Source organism: Danio rerio, chromosome 25, assembly GCF_049306965.1.
Source record: "Danio rerio strain Tuebingen ecotype United States chromosome 25, GRCz12tu, whole genome shotgun sequence".
In the NCBI taxonomy this organism is placed as follows: domain Eukaryota; kingdom Metazoa; phylum Chordata; class Actinopteri; order Cypriniformes; family Danionidae; genus Danio; species Danio rerio.
This window is the reverse complement of record NC_133200.1, coordinates 35,466,578-35,486,653: the sequence shown is the minus strand read 5'-3', so window position 1 is coordinate 35,486,653 and position 20,076 is coordinate 35,466,578. Positions and strand designations below refer to the sequence as shown.

The following is a 20,076-nucleotide window of genomic DNA, read 5'->3' as shown; positions in this document are numbered from 1 at the left end:
TCAGATCCTCTGAGGTTTTGCTTCAGACATTCACTGCCCTTGTTCCTTCATTGTAGCAATGGCGTCCCTCAGGGCTTTGTTTTAGGCCTGCTTTGTTTTCTTGGGTTTCCTCCTTTGTTCGTTCTGCATTTATAAATTTGCCTGAAGCAAAAGCTTGGAAATCTGTTACTAACCTCAGCTGCTGTCCATTAAAAGGTTCGGTTTTATCTCTTGAACTTTTCATAATGATTTAGATTGTACTTTCTTGTGTTGCAAAGAACAGAATCCTGTCGGTTTTACTGTGCTGTTTGATTCAGTTGTTCCTGTCGTAACATTGCCTCTGATCTCTTTCAGTGCGTGAGGTGAAAAACTGGCCACAAAGCTGTTGACATTCTCGCTCACTTGAGACATTGTACTCAGAGTAAGAAATGCAGCTTCAACTTTGACCTTACTGTGTTTTCTGATATTACAGGTCATGGTGACGAACGTGACCTCTCTGCTGAAAACTGTGAAAGCTGTGGAAGACGAGGCCACTCGCGGGACGAGGGCTCTGGAAGCCACTATTGAGTGCATCAAACAAGAACTCACTGTACGGAACATTATGTGTGAATATTGAACCCTCATACTGATGTCATTTCATATATTGTACCTTTCTGCCATTATTCTTTACCTTCATATGGTTTCACACCTGCATGACAGATTCTCTCATGTGAAAAGCAAAAGATCAATTTGGAGCAAACGACACTGGACCCATTACTTTTATTTGTCTGGAATAGTTCCACAAGAGAATTCAAGGTTCAGAACCCTGCTGAAAAATCCAGCTTAAACCAGCCTAGGCTGGTTGGCTGGTTTTAGCTGGTTGACCAGCCTAGTTTTAGAGGGTTTTTGGCCATTTCCAGGCTGGTTTCCAGCCATTTCCAGTCTGGTTTTAGCTGGTCAGGCTGGAAAATGGCCAGCCAAATCCAGCTTGACCAGACTGGTTTAAGATGGACATAGCTGGTTTTGGCTGGACTCCCAGCTTGGCTAGACTGGTCAAGCTGGTTTTAGCTGGTCATCTCCCAGCCTGGACCAGGCTGAAAATGGCTGGAAACCAGCCTGGAAGTGGCCAAAACCCCTCTAAAACCAGGCTGGTCGACAAGCTAAAACCAGCCAACCAGCCTAGGCTGGTTTAAGCTGGATTTTTCAGCAGGGAACAAAGAAGAATGGGTAAAATCGTTTCGGTTAACATAATTTAAGCACATTTTGAGACTATATGCTAATTTGTAAAACAATATGGCCGTGAATTGGTATAGATTAGGCTCAGCCTAATTCGTTTTTAACCCAGGTAATACAGAGTAATTAACCATGTGGGCATTTGCCTGTTTCCCACCTGCTCCTCGTTCTCCTGCTCCTATGGGTGTCTCTATTCCACATATCAAAAAGCATCTGATAGATTTCAGATGGGAAGTTCGGATCATTTTACCGACTCGGATCTTTGAGTCTCGTTTATCAAGATGAACAAATCTTTTTTCAAGTCATTTCGTTCATTTGGTTCAATTTGCCAAAATATTATTAAAATGTTACGAATTCCTTCCAAACACATCTACAACGAGCCCAAAAGGTTGATCACACGACAAATAAGTCATAAATCGAATACTATATGAAGGAGAAAATAATTTTTCAATGTTTACCTTCTCTTTTGTCTATGAAGGTATTGTTGTCTCTTTGCTCAGCTCACCTCTTCATGTCTTCAAATGTCAGTGGTTCGTTCACGTTACACAGACAGTCACATATAATCTTAACCAATGTACACAGTCTGAGTCGATAGGAGCCATGATAATTAGTTCACCTTTCAAGTCTTCTGGTTCTTGAGTCGTTCGTTCATCACGTGACAGAATGACTCGAGAGATGAACGGATCAATTATTTTTTCCGGCTCTAAACGCATATGATTGGCCCGTGATTAACGAATGACTTAGACCCGATAGAGGACTCGAGAGATGAACAGATCAATCCTTTTCCGGCTTTAAACGCATATGATTGGCTATTGCCTTTCCGCGATGAACGACTCAAAAGACTTGAAATGAACGATACCACCTGCACAAATGCGCGGATGAATGAATCACTCCCTGAGAGGACTCGTAGTTCCCGAGTCATATTGAAGATTCGTTCAAAATGAATGAATCGTTCATAAACGACCCATCACTATTTGAGATAGTGGTACAGGAACGCAAGAGATTTCTGATTAATCCTTTGCTTAATGCTCCTGCTATCAAATGCCCGTTAGGACATTTCAAAAACACTTACAGTTGTAATGTACTGTATGTAAGATGTGATGTAATGTATAGTAAAATCCAGCTAAAACCAGCTTGACCAGCCTGGTTTAAGTTGGACTCCCAGCTTGGCTAGACTGGTCAAGCTAGTTTTAGCTGGTCATCTCCCAGCCTGACCAGCTAAGACCAGGCTGGAAATGGCTGGGAACCAGCCTGGAAGTCGACCAGCTAAAACCAGCCAACCAGCCTAGGCTGGTTTAAGCTGGATTTTTCAGCAGGGCTTAAGGGCACTTTTTAGAGTTTTGCTCCAACCCTAAAAAAAACCTCACCTGAACAAGCTAATCAAGGTCAGAGTGTTACTAGAAAGTTACTGACAGGTGAGTTTTTATCAAGGTCAGATCAAAACTTTGCAAGACTGCGGAACTGAACTTGCCCACCCCTTGGCTATCCAACACAATGGTCACATGGGGGCAGATTTATTTCATTCAGAATCCAGCAATAAGTATATCTGCTTTGCATAAAATATTTCCTCCTTGTGCCAAATTTTGCATCATCTGTTTTCCAGGTTTTCCAGTCCAAGGACAATCCGGAGAAATCCACCACCCCAGAAGAGTTCATCCGCATGACCAAGGGCATCACCGTTGCGACAGCCAAAGCGGTGGCAGCAGGCAACTCTGCTCAGCAGGAGGATGTGATATCCACTGCCAACCTGAGCCGAAAAGCCATCTCTGACATGCTGACCACCTGCAAGGTGCTTATCCACATCACACACACACATATGCCCACTCGCACCGCATGCTGATCAACAGCACCAAAGACTCGACAACCGACTAAATGTGTTTACAGGCCAACATTGTTGCTCTCACACAAACTCTCCTGCTTTAAAGTTGTCATATCGTTAAAAATCGGACTATTTCCATGTTTAAGTGCTATGATCAAGTCCTTGGTGCACGGATCATCCCAGAAAGACGTGAAAAAGAAAATCCCAGTAACTTGGGTTTGGTAAATCTTTTTCTGCAACAATATGGAAAACCTAGTGATCTAGAAATGGTGGCACGGTGGCTCAGTGGGTAGCATTGTCGCTTCACAGCAAGCAGGTTACTAGTTCGAGCCCCAGCTAGGTCGGTTGTCATTTCTGTGGAGTTTGCATGTTCTCCCCATGTTGGCATGGGTTTCCTCTGGGTGCTCCGGTTTCCCCTACAAGTCCAAAGATATGTGCTATAGGTGAAATGGGTAAGCTAAATTGCCCGTAGTGTATGTGTGTATGTCCTGGACCTCCAGGTTGGGGGTTTAGCGTTGGGCTAACAACCCACCTCGAAAAAATTAGTTGTTGCAAAACACCAACATAATGCGACTAAATATCAACTTCAATATAAACGACACTGGAATTAAGTAAGTGATCTAGGTAGTGGAGCTTTTTATATATTAGTCTGCACTATTACACCCACAGCGCCACTGCTTGACATAGGGGGGTCAGTTCAACATTTTGTGCACTGTGATCTTCATACTCAGGAACTTGCTCGCCACAGAGCCCAACCCCACATTATACTTCTGTGCTCTGTCTGTGTTGCTCTGCAATTACACCTCCTGAACACCAGTAGGCGGTGGGGTTTCTTTGTTCCAATGTGTTGAGTTTCTTTAGTTCCCACGGCTTTCAGCCCCACCCACACTCATCACTGCTACCTAGCCGACCAATCACAGATCTTGCGCTCTGTGCCATTGCGATGTGTAGTTACATTTTTTGAGAGGTGCGGGTCAGCGTACGACAAAAGGTATGGATCTGCGCGAGGGCTACAATGGATCTACGGCATATACTCTATGCAGAAGTATAAATGGGTCTTAAAGGACACCTATAATAATATAGGTAAATATAGGCGAATAATATTTAACTATTAAAATCTAACAAATTTCCGATTTGCAGAATAGCTCTGTAATAAAATGGCAGTCTCAATTTGAAGTTCAGTCAGCTAGCATTGCTGTGTAATGAAGGCTAGCTTATGACCTCTCACTGTGCCAGAATCATCCATTTAAGCCTCGTCCACATCAGTCAGGCTGTTACCGAACAACGGCCGTCATAACATTGCCTGAAAGATTCCAGTGGACTTGTTTGAAACTTGAAAAATTGGCAAGCAGCTACTATGGGAAAAAATATACCTTATTTGAAAATTGTCAGGGCTTTATCTACTGTAAATAAATAAAAAAAAGGGGTAAATTTACAGAAAGACTAAAGAGGCAGGGCCGGCGCGTCCATAGAGGCGACCTAGGTGGTATAGAGAGGGCGGCGTCCGCGACACCTCCCTTACCACCCGCGTACCCACGTCCTTGGTTATGTCCACGACCCCTCCCTCACAACCCGCGTCCTCAGATATATTCGCGCACAGGCGACAGAATAGAGAGGGCGGCATCAGCGACACCTCCATCAGCACCCGCGTGGCCTGTTAAATCCGCGCATAGGGTGGCAGATTAGAGGTCCGCGACACCCGCGCGTCCTCAGTTATATCCGAGCAAAGGACGGCAGAATAGAGAGGGCAGCATCCGCGACACCTCCCTCCCACCTTCAGCACCCGCGCGTCCTGAGTTATATTCGCGCATAGGAGAGCAGAATAGAGAGGGCAGCATCCGCGACACCTCCCTCCCTCCCTAAGCACCCTTACGTCCTCAGTTATATCCGCGCGTAGGACGGCAGAATAGAGAAGGAAGCATTTGCGACACCTCCCTCCCTCAGCACCTGCGCGTCCTCAGCTATATCCGCGCATAGGACAGCAGAATAGAGAGGGAAGCATCCGCGACACCGCCCTCCTTCAGCACCCGCGTGTCCTCAGTTAAATCCGCGCATAGGGCAGCAGAATAGTGGTCCGCGACACCCGCGCGTCCTCAGTTATATCCGCGCATAGGATAGCAGAATAGAGAGTGCAGCATCTGCGACACCTCCCTCCCTCAGCACCCGCGTCCTCAGTTATATCCGCGCATAGGACAGCAGAATAGAGAGGGCAGCATCCGCGACACCTCCCTCCCTCCCTAAGCACCCGTGCGTCCTCAGTTATATCCGCGCATAGGACAGCAGAATATAGAGGGAAGCATCCACGACACCTCCCTCCTTCAGCACCCCCGTGTCCTCAGTTATATCCGCACATAGGACAGCAGAATAGAGAGGGAAGCATCCGCGATACCTCCCTCCCTCCCTCAGCACCCGCGTGTCATCAGTTATATCCGCACATAGGACAGCAGAATAGAGAGGGAAGCATCCGCGATACCTCCCTCCCTCAGCACCCGCGTGTCATCAGTTAAATCCGCGCATAGGGCAGCAGAATAGAGGTCCGCGACACCCGCGAGTCCTCAGTTATATCCGCGCATAGGACAGCAGAATAGAGAGGGCAGCATCCGAGACACCTCCCTCCCTCCCTCAGCACCCGCGTGTCATCAGTTAAATCCGCGCATAGGGCAGCAGAATAGAGGTCCGCGACACCCGCGCATCCTCAGTTATATCCGCGCATAGGACAGCAGAATAGAGAGGGAAGCATCCGCGACACCTCCCTCCTTCAGCACCCGCGTGTCCTCAGTTATATCCGCACATAGGACAGCAGAATAGAGAGGGAAGCATCCGCGACACCTCCCTCCTTCAGCACCCGCGTGTCCTCAGTTATATCCGCACATAGGACAGCAGAATAGAGAGGGAAGCATCCGCGATACCTCTCTCCCTCAGCACCCGCGTGTCATCAGTTAAATCCGCGCATAGGGCAGCAAAATAGAGGTCCGCGACACCCGCGAGTCCTCAGTTATATCCGCGCATAGGACAGCAGAATAGAGAGGGCAGCATGCGAGACACCTCCCTCCCTCCCTCCCTCAGCACCCGCGCATCCTCAGTTATATCCGCGCATAGGACAGCAGAATAGAGAGGGAAGCATCCGCGACACCTCCCTCCCTCCCTCAGCACCCGCGCATCCTCAGTTATATTCGCGCATAGGACAGCAGAATAGAGAGGGCAGCATCCGAGACACCTCCCTCAGCACCCGCGCGTCCTCAGTTATATCCACGCATAGGACAGCAGAATAGAGAGGGCAGCATCCGCGACACCTCCCTCCCACTTTCAGCACCCGCGCGTCCTCAGTTATATCCGCGCATAGGACAGCAGAATAGAGAGGGCAGCATCGGCGACACCTCCCTCCCTCAGCACCCGTGCGTCCTCAGTTATATCCACGCATAGGGCGGCTGAATAGAGAGGGAAGCATCCGAGACACCTCCCTCAGCACCCGTGCGTCCTCAGTTATATCCACGCATAGGGCGGCTGAATAGAGAGGGAAGCATCCGAGACACCTCCCTCAGCACCCGCGCGTCCTCAGTTATATCCGCGCATAGGACAGCAGAATAGAGAGGGCAGCATCGGCGACACCTCCCTCCCTCAGCACCCGTGCGTCCTCAGTTATATCCACGCATAGGGCGGCTGAATAGAGAGGGAAGCATCCGAGACACCTCCCTCAGCACCCGCGCGTCCTCAGTTATATCCGCGCATAGGACAGCAGAATAGAGAGGGCAGCATCCTTGACACCTCCCACCTTCAGCACCCGCGCGTCCTCAGTTATATCCGCACATAGGACGGCAGAATAGAGGTCCGTGACTCCTCACTTCATTTTCATAACCGGTCACTTTTGTTTTCACATTGAGGTTGAGGGCGGCGTGATCGTCCTCTGCCTAGAGCGGCAGTTCAGCATGCTCCGGCCCTGTAAAGAGGGTATACAATGACCTCACTTTCCCGCAATAACATGAACATGCCCCTTCAGCCAGACTAATTGGCATAAAGCTACTGCTTGAATGGATCCCTTCTATACTGTATGTGTAAAAGAAAGCAAGAAAAAGTTCCTTTTTTTACCCTTTTTCACAAAACTAGTACATAAATTGCATACATTTTTAAATGTCTTATTTAGAAGTTGAGGTTATATTTACTAAATATAAGAAATATGCATATAAATAAAAATATTTAGCACCCCCAACAAAGAAACCCTGGAGCCGAACTAGCAGCTCATTTGCATTTAAAGGCACCCACAAAAACTGTGTTTTTGCTCGCACCCAAACGGCTGCAAATTTAACAAGACATAGTAAATGATAAGTTGTTTAATTCATGATGAAACTTTACGCACACATTCTTCGGACACCAAAGATTTATTTGACATCTTGCAAAAAATATGTCCACTTAAACTCTCAATGTCATTGGTCCCTAACCTATTTTTTTTACTCCTAAACTGCGCCCTCTTGTGTTAACATGGAGTAATGCATCTCCTTTTAACTCTCTTTTCTTTGAAAACGGCACATAAAATTCCATCCGGTACTCATCATATAGCACAAAATGTGTGTTTGTGTCCCGCAGCAAGCCGCGTACCACCCAGAAGTGGGCGAGGATGTGAGGAATAAAGCTCTTCTCTATGGCATTGAATGCACCACCGGATACGTCGACTTGCTGGAACACGTCCTGCTCGTGAGTGGGAAAAAAAACAAACACTTTTTTTGCAGGATGTGTTTGTGCTCGAGTTGTGATTTATTAACCTCGTGAGTGTGTGCGCTTGGCTCCTCGCAGGTCCTTCAGAAACCCACGGCTGAACAGAAACAGCAGTTGGCCTCGCTGTCTAAGAAAGTGGCGAGTTCAGTCACAGAGCTCATCCAGACGGCTGAAGCCATGAAAGGTGAGCGCGCGCACACACACACACACACACACACACACACACATACATTTTTACAGTCTTACAGTAGGTTTAAAGACACCTGCAAGGGAAGGTATGTGTTTTGGGGTGGGGATTTTTGGTTCTGTTTTTAATGGAGAAACACAATTTGAATGTAAAATGTGGAGAATATGTATGTATTTTTATTTAAATAATTCAGTTAAAAGCCGAGTGCTTGTGATAACTTTGTTTTGTGTGTGTGTGTGTGTGTGTGTTTTTGAATTAACTAGGGTTTCATTTATTTTCAATACAGTAAAACAAAAAAATTGTGCAATATGGTTACAATTTTAAGTTGGTTTCTAGTTTAAGTAATAATAAAATAATAATAATAATAAGAAGAAGAAGAAGAATTATTAGTATTTTTATTATTATTTTTATAAATTGATGATAACAATAATAATAATTATTATTATTGTTGTTGTTGCTGTTATTATTATCATCATTATTTGTATTATTATACATTGATAATAAATATAAAAATAATAAAAAATGTATTATTAAAAAAAATAATAATAATAATGATAATAAATATTATTTTTATTATTATTATTATTATTATTATTTTCTATTATTATTATTATTATTATTGTTGTTGTTGTTGTTTTTGTTATTATCATTGTCATTACTATAATAATATTAATAATAATTATTATTATTATTAATATTATTATTATTATCATTATCATTATTATTATTGTTGTTGTTGTTTTTGTTATTATTATTATTATTGTCATTGTCATTATTATTATTATTGTCATAACTATTATTATTATCATTACTACTATTATTATTATTACTATTTTTATTATTATTATTATTGTCATTATTATTATTATTATTATTATTATTATCAGTATTATTATCATTATTATTTTGTTGTGGTTGTTGTTGTTATTATTGTAATTGTCATTATTATTGTTGGTGTTGTTACTATTATTATCGTTATTATTATTATTATTATCATTATTATTATTAATATTGTTGTTATTTTTTCATTATTATTACTACTATCATTATCATTACAATAATAATATTATTGTTGTTATTGTTGGTGTTGTTTTTGTTATTATTATCATTGTCATTACTATTACTATTATTATCATTATTATTATTATTATCATTATTATTGTTGTTATTTTTATTATTATTATTATTATCATTATTACTAGTGTTATTACAAGTTCTATTAATCAAAATATAATCGACGTAAAAATACATTTTATTACAGTTAATTATTTTTCCTTCTTTAAAAAATCATGAAATAATAAGAGGAATTTATCTTTTTTAATTTTGAAGTACTTTAAAGTATTAACTGGACAGTCTGCATTTGAAACTGTAAAAATATTAAACAAATTGATATTTTAAGTAAAGGAAATTCATCCTAATTTTATGAAGCAGCCAGTTTCAAAAGAAAAAAACTCCTCAGATGTAAGGATTCAAAAAAAAATAAAAGGCCAAACATTAAAACTTGTAATTCATTTCAAACTTTTGACTACAAATTTGCCCTGCTCTAAACACTTATTTAAAAATCAAATTATAATAGAAGATCGAATATATTTAATTACATTTCACGAATGACGAGTTTCTGAATTCTCCCGAGCACAGACGTCATGCAGGCCTGGGAATGTTATATGCGTTTAGGTGGTAATAATGGGCCAAACTGAGCTGGATTCATGCAGGTTGAGCTGATTTTTCTTCTTCTAAAACACTCCTCTGTTGTTCTTTCCTTTTTCTGCCACAGATGGAGGTGAGTATGAGATACACTGTGTTGTTTTTCTCCGGTTTCAGGCCACACACATTCAGACTTGAGTAACTGACCGACACACACACACACACACACACACACACACACACACACACACACACACACAGTAATAAGTGCGGGGAAAGAGAAGAAGGGATAGAACCGAATTCCCTCAGGTTTAACATAATCCTCAAACACATTCTCACCATCTGTTTTCTCAAGCTGTTTGAACAAAACAGATATCTTTTAGTGGCTCTTGAATGTCGTTAAAAGGAGAACGTATCGTAGAGCACACTTGCTCCATAAATGGTTATTAACGTAAGGATGCGCGCATTCATTTAGGCAATTAATGAATGATTGGGAATGCATCAGGAGCAGTGTTCGCGTTGGCATCATGTTATTTTATCATACAGTACATAATACAAACTGATGGCATACCAAAATTTACCACGGTAACTTTTTTCTAATTAGTTTTTTTCAGAATCTAATATAATTATTATTATTATTATTCATTCCTTTTCCTTGGGCTTAATCTCTATTTCAAAGGTCGCCACAGTGGAATGAACCGAAGTTTGATTAGGCCGAAATTTGTTGTAAAAATGGGGGGAATTAATTAATATTTAAATTAACTTTTAGATTTAATCAATTGTTGTTGTGGGTTTTTTAGGTTAAATAAATCTGAATTTGTTTCCTTTGATAAAATGTGATTTTGAATTTGTTTGATTTTGGGGGGAAATACATGCCAAACAGTTCTCAAACTATTTTTGCAAGAGTCCTGGTGAATTGTGATTTTTATTATTATTTTGAGGTTTAAAATCCTATTACATGATTTTATTTTATTTCTCATGTTGTGTGTTCACCTTTGCATAAGTTTATTTAATTTAATTTAACCTTATTTTATTTTGTTTTTGTTTTTATTTTATTTTTTTTGTATTTTATTTTAATTTTATTTGATTATTTTATTTTATTTTGGTTTTATTTTATTTTATTTAGTTTTTTTGTTTGTTTGTTTTCATTTTTATTTTTGTTTTTTAATATTTTTTATTTTGTTTATTTTATTTTGTTTTGTTTTATTTTGGTTTTATTTCATTTTATTTTGTTTTATTTTACTTGTGTTTTATTTTGTTTTATTTTATTTTGGTTTTATTTCATTTTATTTTGTTTTATTTCACTTGTGTTTTATTTTATTTAGTTTTATTTTATTTTGGTTTTATTACATTTTATTTTGTTTTATTTTACTTGTGTTTTATTTTATTCTGTTTTATTTTGGTTTTATTTTTATTTTTTTGTCTTATTTTATTTTTGTTTTATTTCATTTTTGTTTTATTTCATTGAATTTTTTATTTTATTTTTGTTTTTATTATTGATTTATTTATTATCCATTCATTCATTCATTTATTTAACTATTATTTTATTTTATTTGTACTGGAGGTTACTATTTCCATTTCATAATTCTTTAAAATTTATTTTATTTTCTCCATGTCATGTGTTTATTTGTGTATTACACATTTTTTGTAGATCATTCAAATTAAAATTTGACTTTACATTTTTTTTTCAACACAGAAGGTTATAGGTTTGAATGTCTATAGCCAAAATTTTGTTTGTTTGTTTGTTTGTTTGTTTCACATCTTTCCTTTAGTATATTGTGCAAATGGTCGGTTAACAATGACATTGATGTATATTTATTTTATAAACAGTAGGTTGTTGGTTTGAATCCCCACTGCATGACCTTTTTATTGAACTATTAATCAAATGATTAAAATTTAATTATTTTTATTTATGCAAGTTATTGGTTTGAATCCCTGTCGCATGATTTTTTTTTTTTTAGTTATGTTATTTTCTGATGTCCTGTGTTCATTCTTTCCATATATGTATCCAAATGTACACATTTGGTAGTTCAATTGAGTCAAAATTACGCAGAAGGTTGTTGGTTTGAATCCCTCTTCCTCCTGTTTAATGTGTTCAGTCTCAAATGTTGTATAATATACGTAGGGTTGTTAACAATGAGAATAAGGTTGCTTTTCCACACAGGAGGTTATAGGTTTGAATCCCCATTACATGTTTTCTTTTTTTATTAAATTATTAGACTGATCAAAGTATTCAAATTAGATCAATTTTATTTTCTCATGTCACATATTTAGTCGTTCCTTTTGTGTTTATTACTTAAAAATTTGTCATTTTTCTTCCTATTTCGAAGGTTATTGGGTTGAAACCCTGTTGCATGACTCTTTTTTATTTCTGATGTATGTATTCAGTGTTTCTGCATATGTTTCATGCATATGGAAAGTAAATTGGAAATAAGGCCCCTGTTGTGGTCTCAGGTTCGGAGTGGGTGGACCCTGAAGACCCTACGGTGATTGCGGAGACAGAGCTTCTGGGTGCTGCTGCGTCCATCGAGGCCGCCGCCAAGAAACTGGAGCAGCTGAAGCCCAGAGCCAAACCAAAGGTATCCATCCATACATCCATCCATCTTCTCAATCCAAACACACACACACACACACACACTTCTGTGATCAGCCTGCCAACGCAACTTTGTCAAATCACTTCCACTAAAGACTATGGGAACATTTCATTCCTGGTTAGCGTTTGGGGGGGTGGGGGGGGGGGGGTGTGATGCTGTTTTTGTAATGTAAGAACTCCAGTTTTGTGTTTTCATTGTGTTTGGGAAGTGTGTGCACGTCTGTGGAGTGTGTTTTTCCCTCGTCTTTTATTCATTTTTAGCCGTTTTGAAGTCTTGTGGGCACTGAACTCATGTTTTTTGATGGTTTTCAGTTTTTGTTGGGGGGGATTTTTGTGATCTCCATTATTCAGTGTTTTAAAGGGCACCTGGGTTACCCCTTTTTTCAGATTTAATATAAGTGTTTTGCGTCTCCAGAATGTGTCTGTAAAGTTTCAGCTCAAAACACCCATCAGATGTTTCATTATACCTTTTACTAGATCCTGTTTTATACATCTTTCCACCAGGGGGTGGTTTTGTCATACTGCGCCTTTAAGGCGAGTCCTCCCCGCCTACCTTTTCTACGTGTCTATCTGTGTGTCTTAATCTCCTCCCTCGGCTGCGTCAGACAACAGACACACTTAAAGGAAGAAGATCTCACGTAGCGTTTGTGAGAAATACTACAGCAAGAACTATACCAATGAGTATTTGTTGTGCAGTTGCATTGATAAGTCACACAGAATATCGTTACAAAGTTCACGCACACACACACACACCGCAGCAGACACACACACTATCTATCTATCTGTCCGTCCGTCCGTCCGTCCGTCCGTCCGTCCGTCCGTCTGTCTGTCCGTCTATCTATCTATCTATCTATCTATCTATCTATCTATCTATCTATCTATCTATCTATCTATCTATCTATCTATCTATCTATATATCTATCCGTCTATCTATCTATCTATCTATCTATCTATCTATCTATCTATCTATCTATCTGTCTATCTATCCGTCTATCTATCCGTCTATCTATCTATCTATCTATCTATCTATCTATCTATCTATCTATCTATCTATCTATCTATCTGTCTGTCTATCTATCTATCTATCTATCTATCTATCTATCTATCTATCTATCTATCTATCTATCTATCTATCTATCTATCTATCTATCTATCTATCTATCTATCTATCTATCTATCTATCTATCTATCTGTCTATCTATCCGTCTATCTATCTATCTATCTATCTATCTATCTATCTATCTATCTATCTATCTATCTATCTATCTATCTATCTATCTATCTATCTATCTATCTATCTATCTGTCTGTCTGTCTATCTATCTATCCGTCTATCTATCTATCTATCTATCTATCTATCTATCTATCTATCTATCTATCTATCTATCTATCTATCTATCTATCTATCTATCTGTCTGTCTGTCTGTCTGTCTGTCTGTCTGTCTGTCTAACTATCTATCTATCTATCTATCTATCTATCTATCTATCTATCTATCTATCTATCTATCTATCTATCTATCTATCTATCTATCTATCTATCTTTATATCTATCGATATATCTATCCGTCTATCTATCTATCTATCTATCTATCTATCTATCTATCTATCTATCTATCTATCTATCTATCTATCTATCTATCTATCTATCTATCTATCTGTCTATCTATCCGTCTATCTATCCGTCTATCTATCCGTCTATCTATCCATCTATCTATCTATCTATCTATCTATCTATCTATCTATCTATCTATCTATCTATCTATCTATCTATCTATCTATCTATCTATCCATCCATCCATCCATCCATCCATCCATCCATCCATCCATCCATCCATCCATCCATCCATCCATCCATCCATCCATCCATCCATCCATCCATCCATCCATCTATCTATCCATCTATCTATCTATCTATCTGTCTATCTATCCGTCTATCTATCCGTCTATCTATCCGTCTATCTATCCATCTATCTATCTATCTATCTATCTATCTATCTATCTATCTATCTGTCTGTCTGTCTGTCTGTCTGTCTGTCTGTCTGTCTGTCTGTCTATCTATCCGTCTATCTATCCATCTGTCTATCTATCTATCTATCTATCTATCTATCTATCTATCTATCTATCTATCTATCTATCTATCTATCTATCTATCTATCTGTCTATCTGTCTGTCTGTCTGTCTGTCTGTCTATCTATCTATCTATCTATCTATCTATCTATCTATCTGTCTGTCTGTCTGTCTATCTATCCGTCTATCTATCCATCTGTCTATCTATCTATCTATCTATCTATATATCTATCTATCTATCTGTCTGTCTGTCTGTCTGTCTGTCTGTCTGTCTGTCTGTCTATCTATCTGTCTATCTATCTGTCTATCTATCCATCTATCTATCCATCCATCCATCCATCCATCCATCTATCTATCTATCTATCTATCTATCTATCTATCTATCTATCTATCTATCTATCTATCTATCTATCTATCTATCTATCTATCTATCTATCTATCTATCTATCTATCTATCTATCTATCTATCTATCTATCTAGCTGTCTGTCTGTCTGTCTGTCTGTCTGTCTGTCTGTCTGTCTGTCTATCTATCTATCTAACACACACAAACTGGCAGACAGAGCGCCTTTAGCTTCCCACTCTTTTTGTACGCATATGTGACAGGATACAGGCTAATCTCCGCTGCTGTATGAATATCTGTTATGTTGATGTACAAAATAATCCTGATTTAATGTCAACAAACTGGGATTGAAGCGTCTTCCTTTATAATTGTTTTGACACACGGCTGTGCTGATGAAGTAAAGCTGAAGTAACTCGCTGTACTTCATTACACACTTGCTCTGTTTTAAAACATTTTAAACATGTGAAACTCACTCTTGATCACATTTGATGATGATTGATGATCCTAGCGAACTGAACAGACCTTTTATTCCCGGTTGCTTTGCGCACGTCTGGTCTTGTTGACATGATTATACACGTGACTACCGGGACATGTTAACGCAACAGCTGTCAATCAATTCGGTGGGCGGGGGGACCGCACTCCTACGTCAAGTTGCGGTCGGTCTGAAAACCGCTCTAATTGATTCACCGTTTTTATGTTGTTAAATTGAAAAAAAAAAGGACTGGGTGTGTTTATATCACCCCAATATGGTCTATACACATATATATCTACACATATGTCTGTCCAAACAGCTTGAAAAGTAGGTGCCCTTTAAAGGTTTGTTTTAGAATCCGCTGAACTTTTAGTCGGTCAATCTGAAACTCGTATTCAAGAAGGTCAGCACTCTTCTTTCTTTTCTTTTTTTTTTTTTTTTTTTTTTAGAAATGATTTTCCTTGAAGCGCTTTTATTGTTCCATCCATCTGTGTTACAGCTCGGCTGTCAGTGATGCTTTTCACCTAAAAAAGAAAAAAACATTTCTCCACATTTTGCCTCTCTGAGCTCAAACTGCCTCCTCGCCCTCTCCAAGCGTGTCAATAACTCTATAGTCAAATCACATTTACTGCCAGACTCAACACTTCCTGACAAACAACAATCTTTCGTTTGTCCAGCTGTTTATTTGCTCTGTCTGTCTGTTTTCGTCTGTCTATGTCTGCCTGTCTGTCTATATACAGTATGTGTCTGTCTTTCAATCGGTCTGTCTATCTGTATCTGTTTATCTGTCTGTCTAACTATATGTCTATCTTTCGGTTTGTCTGATTCTATTATCCTATATCTTTCTATCTCTCTGTCTGTCTGTTTATATATCTGTCTGTCTATCTATTTCCATCCATAATCTATCTATCTATCTATCTCCGTCTGTCCTTCCATCCGTCGGTCCATCTATCTATCACCATCCATCCATCCATCCATCCATCCATCCATCCATCCATCCATCCATCCATCCATCCATCCATCCATCCATCCATCCATCCATCTATCTATCTATCTATCTATCTATCTATCTATCTATCTATCTATCTATCTATCTATCTATCTCTCTCCGTCTGTCCGTCCATCCGTCCGTCCATCTATTTATCACCATCCATCCATCCATCCATCCATCCATCCATCCATCCATCCATCCATCCATCCATCCATCCATCCATCTATCTATCTATCTATCTCTCTGTCCATCCGTCCGTCCATCTATCTATCACCATCCATCCATCCATCCATCCATCCATCCATCCATCCATCCATCCATCCATCCATCCATCCATCCATCCATCCATCCATCCATCCATCCATCCATCCATCCATCCATCCATCCATCCATCCATCCATCCATCCATCCATCTATCTATCTATCTATCTATCTATCTATCTATCTATCTATCTATCTATCTATCTATCTATCTGTGTGTCTGTCTGTCTGTCTGTCTGTCTGTCTCTCACCCTCTGACCTTTTCTCTCTGTCCCGCTGTGTTGTTCTGTGTGTCAGTCAGGTTCATATATTCTGGAATGAACAGTAAACAGGACTCAGTAATGTCGTCAACTTTAGTCCTCTCAGACATCCAATGTTGATCTTTCATCCCATTATCCCCTGCAAACTCCGATAAAGGACGTTTCACAGCTTGTCTTACATTTCAATCTCTAAATCTCCCCCCAAGACACCTTCTCATCAGGTTTAGTGCACACACATCCTGACTCACGTGTTTTTAAAAAGCGTTACAGTGAGGTTGAAGCTCAGGATACAGGGTCATCAGTGTTCCTTATCAATCCCCCCTGCAGTGTTTTTACCGTTACCCCTAACCTTTCTTCATTCCTCACTTCCTTCTTTAGCCTCTCCTCCTCTACCCATCATGTTTTTTCCCTCGTTATCCCAGCATGCCCTGCTCTCCTCTCCCCTCCCCCGTGTTCTGGAGGTGAGGTAGACCTGGAAGCCTTTCTGCAGGCCTCTGTTTGATATGTTTGATATATTAGGTTGTTATTCTGTCCAACTATATATCAAACATATTCCTACAGTGTCCTGCTCTGTCTCCAGACTCGTGTGTGTTTTGTTCATGAACGTGTGTGTGTGTGTGTGTGTGTGTGTGGCCTCAGACAGATCAGTTTTGTGAAGGTGGCATGCAAGGCTTTGTCTTAGGCCCACTGTGCTTGTGCTGTTGTGTCCGACGCTGTTAATTCTGAACAGTGTGAGCGTGAGAAATGTCACCTCTGTGCCACAAGGTGTCGCCCTTACATCTCTTTATGGAAATTACAACTCTGCTTCTCCTTTTTCATCACTATAGGTGTGTTTGGAAAGGCATCCAGCACATACTGTTAATGCAGTATGTGCGCATAATGTTTCCAGTGCGCACAGAATGAACACATTTTCATAAAAGGAGTCAAATCTGTACTTTTACTTTTCAAAATACAGCTGTTCAAAGCCTTAATTTTTGCATAATCGCAATCGTTTGACTTGTTTGCAGCTATACAGTAGAGTAAGAACGGTCTTTAAACCACAGCGGTTCGAACTGTAGTTCTGCCGAGTGACTAAAAAGTGATCAGCATGATGGTAAAAAACTGTACATTTCTAGTCAAACCATTCTTCTGCAATCTTATACCAAAAACGGAAATAAGGGCAGTATTAATAGCTATAAATGTGGGAGAGTGTTGATATTATGTGATTGTATTGTATTGCTATATGAAACTTGCCTATAGCACTTATTCATTGTTGCTCTTATAGTTGTGTAAGTTGCTTCCTTGTCCTCATTTGTAAGTCGCTTTGGATAAAAGCGTCTGCTAAATGACTAAATGTAAATGCTATATGGAACAATTAAGTGTTGATGTTAAATCAAAACTAATTAACAAATACTTGAAAATGAAATGATTTATTGACAATAATTCTCTATGGTTACAACTAAATTAATTACAAAATACTGTATAAAATGATAAAATATGAAATGATAAAACAAATGGTATAAATTGTACCCAGCTTAAATGTAAAACTAAAGTTACCATAGGTAGAAGGAGAGACACAGGGGGAGGGAGAGAGAGACAAAGAGAGCAGGCCCAAAAGCCTGATTGCAGTAGAGTCAGAGAGGATAGACTCCAGAGGAGGAGAGGAGCAGAGCAGGAGTGAAGCAGGCCAGGAAAAGAGCCAGAGCTCGAGTTTACCAACTATTTTGTATATTTCTTGACCATGTGACTAAAGCCATTCAAGACAGTCAAACTGACCAATCAACATGTGACCACACCATAAAACCCCCAAAGTCCACACAACAGGCCCTGATCTTATCAGTATCTGGCTTTGTAGTCAGTATGGACCTTCTTGAGTCAAAAAGCATGTTTTGTCATATAAACAAATGCATATGATAATTTAGCCTCTTACAGTAGTATAACTAAAATAATGTGTAATATATATATTCTATAATAATATGTGTAATATATATTGTATATATATATAAGCATAACTAATATAATATGTGATGATATAAGGGGTTTGAAATGGTAAATTACCAAACTACATGTGCTGTTTATGCAGTGTGTGTTATGTCCTGAATGCACATTTTCAGTATGCATGAAATCCCTACTGCATTTATTCAATATGTGCAGTATTGAACTAAAGCACAGTGTGTTAAAGGTGCAGAAGGTGATCTGCCAAAATCTTTTCGCATATCTTTTGAAACACAGTTCTTCCCCTGCCGTCCAAAGCCACGTCACTTGAAATTGCGCGAACGCCCACAATAAAGATGACAGAGACCCACTAGATCAGGGGTGTCCAAACTCGGTCCTGATGTCCTGGATAGTTTGATTATTTCCTCCAACACATCTGCCTAGAAGTCTAGTATACCTAGAAAGAGCTTGATTCGCTGGTTCAGGTTTGTTTAATTGGGGTAGGAACTAAAATATGCAGGACGCCCGTCCTCCAGGACCAAGTTTAGATACCACTGCACTAGATCATGTCATTCGCTAGTTAGAAAACTTGGTAACACTTTATAATAACCACACACTCTGAACCATTTATTAAGCATTAGCAAATAGTGAATTCATCATCTGTTAGGCATTAACTCCACATTAACAGATGTTAGTAAGCAGTTTAGAACTGCAGCTACAAGTGCTGTATTATTGACTTAAAACCACATTTATAATGCGCTTAATTATTGTACTTTCATATCTTGTTAATGATTTATTTTTCATTACTAAATTAAGTATCGCATTATGTAGAACCCAGTTATTTAAGCATAGTTGGTGGGGTTTTTTTAAGATCTTTCAGAATGAGTTAGTAAATGATTAATAAACTGTACAGATTAACATTTATGTGGTTTGTAAATAATGCAATACTTAATTTAGTATTGAAAAATAAATGATTAACAAATTATGAAAGTACAGTTATTAAGCACATTATAAATGTGGTTGTAAATCAATAATACAGCATTTGTAGCTGCAGTTATAAACTGCTTACTAATGCCTGTTAATGTAGAGTTAATGCTTAACAGATAATGAATTCACTATATGCTAATGCTTAATAAATGGTTCATTCAGAACATTACCTGTCTAACAGAAATACTTCAGCCATGGTGTCGTCCTTCCTCCAGCGTGCAAAAGTAACTCCAATATTGATTCAGGATTTTAGAAAGTTTTGATTCAGCATTTGTTTTTACTACTCGTGCTCTCTCTCGTGTGCACATGTCATGAACGTGGCACAAATGGCGGATCTGCGTGAACGCTGCGCAGATGTACAAATCTACATTTGCTGTCAGACAGTTTGAGCTACTTATCATAATTATGAGAGATGTCGGTCCGACAATATTTAATTGGATGAACATTTTTTAGTTTTATGCCTTATCTAGAATATAAAAATACATATAAACACATTTAATCATTACTACTGGAATATGAAGAGACTTTCAACCAGCGCAACAAAACATGTTTCTGAAGACAATCCCCTACTGCACCTTCTATTTTTTTTATGACTATTAGTAGACTAGCAGATTATTCTATACTAACCCTAACTACAAAT

At 39.1% G+C, this 20,076-nt stretch overlaps 2 protein-coding genes and 1 non-coding gene across 5 annotated transcripts in view; 2 read left to right on the top strand and 1 right to left on the bottom strand.

The window, feature by feature from the left end:
- The window catches only part of etfa (electron transfer flavoprotein subunit alpha), a 316,751-nt gene that overhangs the window by 22,495 nt on the left and 274,180 nt on the right, over positions 1–20,076 (bottom strand). The gene's annotated exons all lie outside the window — the stretch shown is intronic.
- The window catches only part of tln2b (talin 2b), a 259,338-nt gene that overhangs the window by 229,872 nt on the left and 9,390 nt on the right, over positions 1–20,076 (top strand). For all 3 annotated transcript variants that reach the window (XM_073943362.1, XM_073943364.1, XM_073943361.1), the window contains exons 48-52: positions 452–568; positions 2,795–2,980; positions 7,592–7,699; positions 7,799–7,904; positions 12,006–12,130. In XM_073943362.1, the coding sequence (XP_073799463.1) occupies positions 452–568; positions 2,795–2,980; positions 7,592–7,699; positions 7,799–7,904; positions 12,006–12,130 (642 nt within the window). The remainder of the gene's footprint in view (positions 1–451; positions 569–2,794; positions 2,981–7,591; positions 7,700–7,798; positions 7,905–12,005; positions 12,131–20,076) is intronic.
- dre-mir-190a (microRNA 190) lies at positions 16,990–17,115 on the top strand. Its single transcript, NR_030102.1, has one exon. It is a non-coding gene; the product is annotated as a microRNA 190 (primary transcript).